Source organism: Oncorhynchus mykiss, chromosome 12 (assembly GCF_013265735.2).
Source record: "Oncorhynchus mykiss isolate Arlee chromosome 12, USDA_OmykA_1.1, whole genome shotgun sequence".
Lineage (NCBI taxonomy): Eukaryota > Metazoa > Chordata > Actinopteri > Salmoniformes > Salmonidae > Oncorhynchus > Oncorhynchus mykiss.
This window is the reverse complement of record NC_048576.1, coordinates 8,524,008-8,535,512: the sequence shown is the minus strand read 5'-3', so window position 1 is coordinate 8,535,512 and position 11,505 is coordinate 8,524,008. Positions and strand designations below refer to the sequence as shown.

Genomic DNA, 11,505 nt, shown 5'->3' with positions numbered 1-11,505 from the left:
CCTGGCATGGATTGTGACTGCATCTTGTTCCTCGCCCCCTCTTCAACGCCTCATTCTTCGCCTGACTCTCCGCCAATGCCGTCTGACTCTCAGCCAATGACGTGACTCTCCGCCAATACCACCTGGCTCTGGACCAATGCATCGGCTGATTCATTTTACAATCACGGCTAAAGCAATTTAATTAAGGGTTTCAGTTAGGAAAATATGGCGCTGTACAACGGGACCGGTCGAGATAACTGTAAATAAAAATCTGATTGATTTATCAAGACCAGTCCCCATGCTCTGTAATTCAGTAATAGTAATAATAATATTAATCGTTGGATAACAGATCGGCTCTTGCAACTCATGAAGAGGTGGCTTCTATCTTCAATATAATCATTAATTCAGAAGGTTAAACCCATAGGTTTTAGGCCTGCAGTAGGATATAATAAACAGAAAATTGTGTGTCAATTCATAAAGCATGTGCTATGGAATCGGTACATCGAAAATCTCTTCCCAACTATTTTGCAATCTATATGGCACAGTTGTCAATTTTTTTGTCCTTAATTAAATGAAACTGGTATATATTTTTTTATCACAATTTTCTTTAACCAATTTTTGTCTTTAACGCAGGCCTCGACAGATAAGTTCCTTACTTCTGTCTTTTCTGGTTGATTAAACTGAAATTGCAACCAACTTTCTATGGCTTGTTTAAAAAAAAACGATATTCTGGAGATAATTTTGTTTCAAATAACCCGAAAGTGAGAGGTTGTAATCTGAATAAAGGGGAAAAGGCCATTCTTGAACATGGGGTGAGACATTCTTACTAATTTGTAAATAAAGACAGTTTGTTATTTACAATTATTTATTTCTGTTTTTAGAGGGAGAGAAACCAAAAGCCCACCGTGCCTATTTTTCGAAAATGTCAAGTGTAATTCCCCCTTTGTATTTACCTAAGTTCTCTCTTAACTCCAGGACCACTGACATTTTTTTTTATTGTTGCCTGATGCAGGACTCTAGTGCCAGAGAAGAGAGACTCTCTTCAGAAGGAATTGCCATAGTTTAGACTACCGATAGATCAGCGTTCTAACTCCCCCTTTGTGACAGTGTTGTGCAATGACAGAATGACACCATCTACCACTAACGGTCACGGCATAAGTTGTAACTTTTAAAGAAAGTACCACTGTACATTTCTCTCTCTCTCTCTCTCCCTTTCTCTATCTCTCCCTCTCCTGATACCCCCACTCTCCCTCTCTCTTTCTTTCTCCCTCTCTCTTTCTATAACCCCGCCCCTCTCTCTCTCTCTTTCTCTATACCCCTCTCTCTCTCTCCTTCTCCCTCCCTCTCTCCTCCCTAAAGCCCCTTCTCTATCCCTATACCCCCATTCTCTCTCTCTCTTTCTCTGCCCGCTCTCTCTCTATCCCTCTCTCTCTCTATCTCTCTCTCTCCCTATGCACTCTCTCTACCCCCTCTCTCTCTCTACCCCCTCTCTCTCTCCCGATAGCCCCTCTCTCTGTCTCTCTCTCTCCCTATAACCCTTTCTCTCTCTCTATACCCCCCCTCTCTCTCTCCTTCTCCCTCTCTCCTTCTCCCTCTCTCTCTCCTCCCTAAACCCCCCTCTCTATCCCTATACCCCAATTATCTCTCCCTCTATCTCTCTCTCTACCCCCTCTCTCTCTATCTCTCTCTCTCTACCCCTCTCTCTCTCTACCCCCTCTCTCTCTATATATCTCTATCCTCTCTCTATCTCTCTCTCTCTACCCCTCTCTCTACCCCCTCTCTCACTCTACCCCCTCTCTCTCCCGATACCCCCTCTCTCTACCCACTCCCTCTCCAGATACCCCTTCTCTCTGTCTCTCTCTCTCTTCCTATAACCCCCCTTCTCTCTCTCTCCTTCTCCCTCTTTCTTCTCCCTCTCTCCTTCTCCCTAAACCCCCCTCTCTATCCCTATACCCCCTTATCTCTCTCTCTACCCTCCCTCTCTCTATCCTCCCTCTCTCTCTCTCCCCTCTCTCTCTCTCTCTCTACCTCTCTCTCTACCGCTCTCTCTACCTTTCTCTCTACCCTCTACCTCTCTCTACCTCTACCTCTTTCTACCTCTACCTCTCTCTCTACCTCTCTCTACCTATATCTACCTCTCTCTGCCTCTCTCTACCTCTCTCTCTCTCTGGCTCAGCCCAGGAAAACATGTTTGTGCTCATTAACAATGCAACAGCAGCAGGCAGCCTGGGACAGGTGCTATGCTGTCTGACCGTAAAATGAAAACAATTCTTAGCTAATACAACACAATGGTTATCTAATATGATACAATGCTATGCTAATACCACACAATGCTTAGCTAATACAACACAATGGTTATCTAATATGATACAATGCTATGCTAATACCACACAATGCTTAGCTAATACAACACAACGGTTATCTAATATGATACAATGCTGTGCTAATACCACACAATGCTTAGCTAATACAACACAACGGTTATCTAATATGATACAATGCATTGCTAATACCACACAATGCTTAGCTAATACAACACAATGATTATCTAATATGATACAATGCTATGCTAATACCACACAATCCTTAGCTAAAACAACACAATGGTTATCTAATATGATACAATGCTATGCTAATACCACACAATGCTTAGCTAAAACAACACAATGATTATCTAATATTATACAATGCTATGCTAATACCACACAATGCTTAGCTAAATGGGGCGGCAGGGTAGCCTAGTGGTTAGAGCGTTGGACTAGTAACCGGAAGGTTGTGAGTTCAAAACCCCCGAGCTGACAAGGTACAAATCTGTCGTTCTGCCCCTGAACAGGCAGTTAACCCACTGTTCCCAGGCCGTCATTGAAAATAAGAATTTGTTCTTAACTGACTTGCCTGGTTAAATAAAGGTAAAAAAAATAAAACAACACAATGATTATCTAATATGATACAATGCTATGCTAATACCACACAATGCTTAGCTAAAATAACACAATGATTCACATGATTATGTTTCATGATGTTCATGAAAACATCTCATAATCTGTCATCTGGGCACTTGAAAAAGAGAACAGTGCTTAAACAACATCTGTTAAAAACTCATTCAGGATTACAAGGAATTTACCCACAATCCTCCATGAACATGAAATGCCTCCTGGGTATAGGGAGGAAGCATTATAGTCATACAGACTACTAGTGTTTTCATGAGACGCGGTCACTACATTTTAGCCATCGACACACACACACACACACACACACACGCACGCACGCGCGCGCATACACACACACACACACACGCACACCGAGACACACACACACACACACACGCACACCGAGACACACACACACACACACACACACACACACACACACACACACAGAGACACACACACACACAGACACAGAGACACACACACACACACAGACACACAGACACACACACACACACACTGACACAGAGACACAACGTCAAGTAACCTGTAACTAGTCAGTAACCTTTTAGGACCTGTGTCAGTTGTAGTTTCAGAGGCAGTAGTAGATTCCCCTGACCCCAAGGCTGCTGTCAGAACAGCCTCCAGATTCCCCTGACTGATCCCAAGGCTCCTGTCAGAATAGCCTCCAGATTCCCCTCACTGACCCAAAGGCTCCTGTCAGAACAGCCTCCAGATTCCCCTGACTGACCCCAAGGCTGCTGTCAGAACAGCCTCCAGATTCCCCTCACTGACCCCAAGGCTGCTGTCAGAACAGCCTCCAGATTCCCCTCACTGACCCCAAGGCTGCTGTCAGAACAGCCTCCAGATTCCCCTCACTGACCCCAAGGCTGCTGTCAGAACAGCCTCCAGATTCCCCTGACTGACCCCAAGGCTGCTGTCAGAACAGCCTCCAGATTCCCCTGACTGACCCCAAGGCTGCTGTCAGAACAGCCTCCAGATTCCCCTGACTGACCCCAAGGCTCCTGTCAGAATAGCCTCCAGATACATCATACCAACCATCATACCAACCATCATTCTAACCATCATACCAACCATCATTCTAACCATCATACCAACCATCATACCAACCATCATACCAACCCTCATTCTAACCACCATACCAACCATCATACCAACCATCATACCAACCATCATTCCAACCATCATACCAACCATCATTCCAACCATCAATCAGGTCTTACAGGTCCTACCCTCTCCCTCCTCTCCCCCTCCTACCCTCCCTCTGCCCCCACCTCCTCTTCCCCCCCCTCTCCCCATCCTACCTTCCCCCTCCTCTCCCCATCCTACCCTCTCTCTGCCCCTCCTCTCCCCCTCCTACCCTCCCTCTGCCCCCACTCTCCCCATCCTAACCTCCCCCTCCTCTCCCCAACCTATCCTCCCCAGTTCAGTTAGCGGGTCTAATAGTCTATGTGCTAGAGATAACTCAACTTTAATGGCCTACAGTCACCGTTCCCCTGGGATTATAGGAATATTTGCACCAGGAAGCTATTTGTACGGAGGCTGCTTTGTGTCAACAGTGTGTGTGTGTGTGTGTGTGTGTGTGTGTGTGTGTGTGTGTGTGTCTCTACATCCTATGCTGACTCAGCACAATCTCATCACAGCGGAATAGAAGCTATTTATCAAACTAGCAGGCCCCCAGACGTATGAGGAGTATTAGGTCGTTCTATTACTATTCAGACACCAGGCCCCCAGACGTACAAATCCTCTACAATTTTAGTGTCCGTCATACGAACCGACAGAGGAACCGACAGAGGAACCGACAGAGGAACCGACAGAGGAACCGACAGAGGAACCGACGGACTGACGAGAACATTCAGCTACAGCACATCTCAGAATAATCAATATCTTGGAATACATTGTAGTCAGCCGAGAGAGCTTTCCTTCATCATTTATATCTTGACATTCAGAACAATATCTAGAAATGTTGTGTTGTAAAGAAAAGAGTCTACAATATAAAGAGTAGCGTTTGAACTAGGGGAGGTATCTTTTGGTTACTACATGATTACATGTGTGTTACTTCATCGTTTTGATGTTTTCACTATTATTCTACAATGTAGAAAATAGTAAAAAAATTAAGAAAAAGCCTTGAATGAGTAGGTGTGTCCAAACGTTTGACTGGTACTGTATGTAAATAAGGTATTTCTGTTTTTTGTTTTTATATATATATATATATGTGCAGACATTTATAAAACCTGTTTATGCTTTGTTATTATTGGGTATTTGTGTGTAGATTGATGAGAGGAAATGATTGTATCCATTTTAGAATAAGGCTGTAACATAACAACATGTGGAAAAAGGTCAAGGGTCTGGATACTTTCAGAATGCCCTGTGTCTTTCAATGAAGACAGAGTGCCAGGTGGACGGTGTAGCCATAGAAACAGCAGTAGAATGTTAATGGAAAGCTTGGAGCCAATAGGAACCTTATAAAACCCTCACTCTGAGGGCCGTGTGATGTCATCACCACTAGCCCAACCTGCTGATGCATCCTAAGGTGGTGTCTCTGTCTGAAAGTTCCCTGACCATGGTGTCTCTGTCTGAAAGCTCCCTGACCATGGTGTCTCTGTCTGAAAGCTCTATGACCATGGTGCCTCTGACCATGATGTCTCTGTCTGAAAGCTCTCTGACCATGGTGTCTCTGTCTGAAAGCTCTATGACCATGGTGTCTCTGTCTGAAAGCTCTATGACCATGGTGCCTCTGACCATGGTGCCTCTGTCTGAAAGGTCCCTGACCATGGTGCCTGTCTGAAAGCTCCCTGACCATGGTGTCTCCGTCTGAAAGCTCTCTGACCATGGTGTCTCTGTCTGAAAGCTCCCTGACCATGGTGTCTCTGTCTGAAAGCTCTATGACCATGGTGCCTCTGACCATGGTGTCTCTGTCTGAAAGCTCTCTGACCATGGTGCCTCTGTCTGAAAGGTCCCTGACCATGGTGCCTGTCTGAAAGCTCCCTGACCATGGTGTCTCCGTCTGAAAGCTCTCTGACCATGGTGTCTCTGACTGAAAGCTCCCTGACCACACCACATGACACAAGAGACAAGATACACAGATCTGAATGACTGGGGAGGAGGACAACCATAGATAGTCTTAACCACATCGTAGTGCAGGGGTCGTGCTGATCTAGGATCAGTTTGCCTTTTAGATCAGACGAAATAGAATTACATTGACAAGGGGGAACTGATACTAGATCTTACAAGACCAGGGCCCGTGTTCACAAATCATCTCAGAAGTACTGATTTAGGATCAGTTAGGATTCCTTTTAGAAGCACAACGAATACAAAACATTGACAAGGGGGAGCTGATGCTAGATTACTATCCCAGCTCTGAGACGCTCTTTGAATACAAGCCCAGGTCTCTCTCTCTCTCTCTCACAGCGAGAACATTGTCTCAGTGTACAGGGGAACATCTCCTGAATCTGATTATATAACATATCGCATAATGATGTTGATTTCATGATACGTCTTTCTCTCTGTTGTTTGCAGTCTGACTGGAGGCAGGACAACAACAGTATACCCTATATTTAACCGTATTTATTTAAAAGCCTGTATTATTGTAGCCTATTTCTGCTTCCCAAATGGTACCCTATATAGTGCACTACTTTTGACCAGAGGTGTATGACCATGGCACCCTATTCCCTATATAGTACATCATTTCTGACCAACTTTTATTTTTTTCTCAGGAGGATTTATCTTTTTGTGGTGTTAATACTGTTGCCGTGGGACACAACTTGAAACACCCAATCGTGTTACTCTGTGAATGAACCAGAGGAACTAGAATTTCCTGTTTACCTTCCAAAGAAACAGAATTACTAGAGCAGGATTGACATAAAAAAAAAGGAGATGCCCGGTCTAGTAGTTCTATTTCCAACCGTTCTATTAGTTATAGTTATATTTAGTTAGTTAGTTATATTTCTACGTTTACAGCATTCCTACAACTCACTCATTCCCCTTTTGTAAGTGTACACAATCGCCATGGGAAGGAGGGCACGGGAGAGAACAGGAGGTTACGTCCAGTGTCCACCCCCTCGGGTATAGAACAAGGCTAGTCAGACCCTTCTCAAAGAAGCACAGATCCCCTCTCTTGCCTGATTCCAGGGGAAAGACAGACGGACCAAGGCAGAATGACGTTGACAAAGTGTTGGAATGGAAATCTCCATTGAGCTCCCCTTTTTCCAAGGAAGAGCACAGTCTTTTCATTCCTGAGCCGCTGACAGAGCTGCCGTGAGGCGAATGTTAATGACTTCCTGGTTCCTACTGAGCTTCAGAATGTATCAGAGAGCTCATCATGACCAAACCAGGTTCTTTCTAGACTAATCGACCCAATTTGGTATTCTTAAAAACTGCCAGGATTTCCACAAAGTGTCAATCACTGATACCGCCCAGTAAAATATTTTTTATACTAAGACCTCACAAGTCAATCAAACCAGTCAATATCAGCACATTATACCGAAACCAAATATGACGTTATGCATTGGAATTAATCTCTTTAACATTTAATTCATTTCACTATAAACAATCCATATCTGCACACTGCCATCATACTGAAACCAAATAATACATTCAACAGTTCATTTATTTTCCTTCACAACAATATAACGAGTGTAAGTGTTTCACAACTCACCAGACGATTCCCTGAGCTCCAGAACCGATGGGTTTTAGATTCTGGTAGCGTTTGAGAACTGTGAAGGTGGAATCTCCTACTTCCACGCTGTAGAACTGGTTGTCCACTTTGCTTTTAGACATGTTGTAGTGTTTGACGATATATGACACATCCACTTGTTTACCAAAACCCTGCAGTGGACAAACAAAACAAAACAAAACAGGTCAGTGATGTCACTTTCACCTCTGCGACTGGCTCTAAAACGCCAGCTGCATTGCTAAAAGTTCTTTGTTCATTTTATTCCTTTAAAATACCATTTAGAACTAGTCCCATTAACAATGCATGTTGACTACAGTACAATATGCCTACAAAATGAAGACGTACATCACATATTCTGTGTCCGCTGTTGCTGGAATGTCTAATTTCCAAATTTCATAATAAGATATTTTTGATTCATTCCACTTCCTTCACTCTTGAGTTTTCTTAACGACAGTTTACAGAAGACTATAGAAACAAAACATGCCCGTTCGGTATTCTGTGGACAAAGGGACGAGTGGGGAGAGTGGGGACGTATCGCCTATCCAGAACTAACAGGGAGACAGAAACCGGGCAGGACAGGGATGCAACATAGTACTGTCTCAAATTACCCCCTATTATCTACGGCATGTAGTGTATAATATAGGGAGTAGGGTGCCATTTGGTAAGTAGACTATCACACTACCGTGTAGGTCTGGATTAAACCTCCATGTGATCCCTGAGAGAATTGAACCCACAACCTTGGCATTGCCAAGGGGCAGCAGGTAGCATAGTGGTTGGAGCGTTGGGCCAATAACCGAAAGGTTGCTACAACGAATCCCCGAGCTGACGAGGTAAAAATCTGTCGTTCTGCCCCCCTGAACAAGGCAGTTAACCCACTGTTCCTAGACCAGTTAACCCACTGTTCCTAGACCAGTTAACCCACTGTTCCTAGACCAGTTAACCCACTGTCCCACTGTTCCTAGGCCAGTTAACCCACTGTTCCTAGGCCGTCATTTACCTAGTTAAAAAAAGGGTTAAATAAAAATTGCTCTTGATCTGCAGTCAGTCCAGACCAGAGCCTGTTCCTCCTGGAGAGATTTGCAGTTAGTCCAGACCAGAACCTGTTCCTCCTGGAGAGATCTACAGTCAGTCCAGACCAAAGCCTGTTCCTCCTGGAGAGATCTGCAGTCAGTCCAGACCAGAGCCTGTTCCTCCTGGAGAGATCTGCAGTCAGTCCAGACCAGAGCCTGTTCCTGGAGGTTGAAGAGCCCTGCTCTAGACTGTCCAGTTCTATCAAGAGGTTTGCTTTTCAACAGCCGACTGACAATTAAACAGACAAAGGTCATTTGATCATAACTAACACAGATTTGCAGTAAATCGTTTATTGAATTTAGTGGGGCGGTTCAAGACAACGTTTATTAAAGACAGATAACAGAGGCTTCAGAAAGTATTCACACCTCTTGACTTTTTCCACATGTTGTTGTGTTACAGCCTGCATTTAAAATGGATTATATTAAGCTGTTGTGTCACTGGCCTACTATACACAATACCCCATAATGTCAAAGTGGAATTATGTTTTTAGAAATGTTTTGGAATTAATCAAATTAAAAGCGGAAATGTCTTGCGTGAATAAGTATTCAACCTCTTTGTCACGGCAAGCCTAAATAACTTCAGGAGTAAACATTTGCTTAACAAGTCACATCATAAGTTGCATGGACTCTCTCTGTGTGCAATAATAGTGTTTAACATGATCTTAAATGACTACCTCATCTCTATACCCAATACATACAAATAATTGTAAGGTCCTTCAGTCGAGCAGTGAATTTCAAACACAGAATCAACCACAAGGACCAGGGAGGTTTTCCAATGCCTCACAAAGAAGGGCACCTGGCAGATGGGTAAAAAAAAATGCAGACATTAAATATCCCTTTGAGCATGGTGAGGTTATTAATCACACTTTGGATGGTGTATCAATACACCCAGTCACTACAAATATACAGGTGTTCTTCCTAACTCAGTTGCCGGAGAGGAAGGAAACCATTCAGGGATTTCACCATAAGGCCAATTGTGTCTTTAAAACAGTTCCAGAGTTTAATGGCTGTGATAGGAGAAAACTGAGGATGGATCAACAACATTGTAGTTACTCCACAATAATAACCTAATTGACAGAGCGAAAAGAAGGAAGCCTGTACAGAATAAAAATATTCCAAAATCTGCATCCTGTTTGCAACAAGGCAATAAAGTAAAACTGCAAAACATTTGACAAAGCAATTCACATTTTGTCCTGAATACAAAGTGTTATTTTTGGGGCAAATACAACACATTTCTGAGTACCACTCTTCATATTTTCAATTATACTGGTGGCTGCATCATGTTATGGGTATGCTTGTATTTGTTATGGACTGGGGAGTTTTTCTAGATAAAAAATAAATGGAATGGAGCTAAGCACAGGCAATACCCTAGAGGAAAAGATGGTCCAGTCTGCTTTCTACCAGAAACTGGGAGATGAATTCACCTTTCAACAGGACAATAACCTAAAACACAAGGCCAAATCTACATTGGAGTCGCTTACCAAGACGACATTGAATGTTCCTGAGTGGCGTAGTTACAGTTTTGACTTAAATTGGCTTGAAAATCTATGGCTAGACTTGAAAAATGGCTGTCAATGATCAACAACCAACTTGACAGGGATTTAATTTTTTGTTTTGTATTAATAATAAGCAAATATTGTTCCATCCAGGTGTGCAACGCTCTAAGAGACTTACCCAGAAAGACTCGCAGCTGTAATTGATGCCAAAGGTGATTCTAACATGTACTGACGGAGGGGTGTGAATACTTATGTTAATGTGATATTTCTGTATTTCATTTTCAATGTATTTGCAAACATTTCTAAAAACATGTTTTCACTTTGTCATTATGAGGTATTGTGTGTAGATGGGTGAGAAAACAAATCAATTTAATTAATTTTGAATTCAACATACGTAACATAACAACATAGGTTAAGGGGAATGAATACATTCTGAAGGCACTGTACATCCATCCACTTCCATCCTTCCATCCATCCATCCATCCATTTCCATCCATCCACTTCCATCCATCCATCCATCCATCCATCCATCCACTTCCATCCATCCATCCATCCATCCACTTCCATCCATCAATCCATCCATCCACTTCAATCCATCCTTCCATCCATCCATCCTTCCATCCATCCATCCATCCATCCACTTCCATCCATCCATCCACTTCCATCCATCCATCCATCCATCCATCCATCCACTTCCATCCATCCACTTCCATCCATCCATCCATCCATCCATCCACTTCCATCCATCCACTTCCATCCATCCATCCATCCATCCATCCACTTCCATCCACTTCCATCCATCCTTCCATCCACTTCCATCCATCCATCCATCCACTTCCATCCATCCATCCACTTCCATCCATCCATCCTTCCATCCATCCATCCACCCATCCACTTCCATCCATCCATCATTCCATCCACTTCCATCCATCCACTCATCCATCCACTTCCATCCATCCATCCATCCATCCACTTCCATCCATCCATCCACTTCCATCCATCCATCCATCCACTTCCATCCATCCATCCACTTCCATCCATCCATCATTCCATCCACTTCCATCCATCCATCCATCCATCCACTTCCATCCATCCATCCATCCACTTCCATCCATCCACTTCCATCCATCCATCCATCCACTTCCATCCATCCATCATTCCATCCACTTCCATCCATCCATCCACTTCCATCCATCCATCATTCCATCCACTTCCATCCACTTCCATCCATCCATCCACTTCCATCCATCCATCCATCCATCCACTTCCATCCATCCATCCATCCATCCATCCATCCATCCATCCATCCATCCATCCATCCTTCCATCCATCCA

General features: G+C 43.6%; 1 protein-coding gene across 11 annotated transcripts in view; it reads right to left on the bottom strand.

Moving 5' to 3' along the window:
• Positions 1-11,505, bottom strand: part of mapk10 (mitogen-activated protein kinase 10) — a 114,398-nt gene that overhangs the window by 50,931 nt on the left and 51,962 nt on the right. For all 11 annotated transcript variants that reach the window (XM_036936821.1, XM_036936823.1, XM_036936824.1 and 8 more), the window contains exon 3: positions 7,588-7,757. In XM_036936821.1, the coding sequence (XP_036792716.1) occupies positions 7,588-7,757 (170 nt within the window). The remainder of the gene's footprint in view (positions 1-7,587; positions 7,758-11,505) is intronic.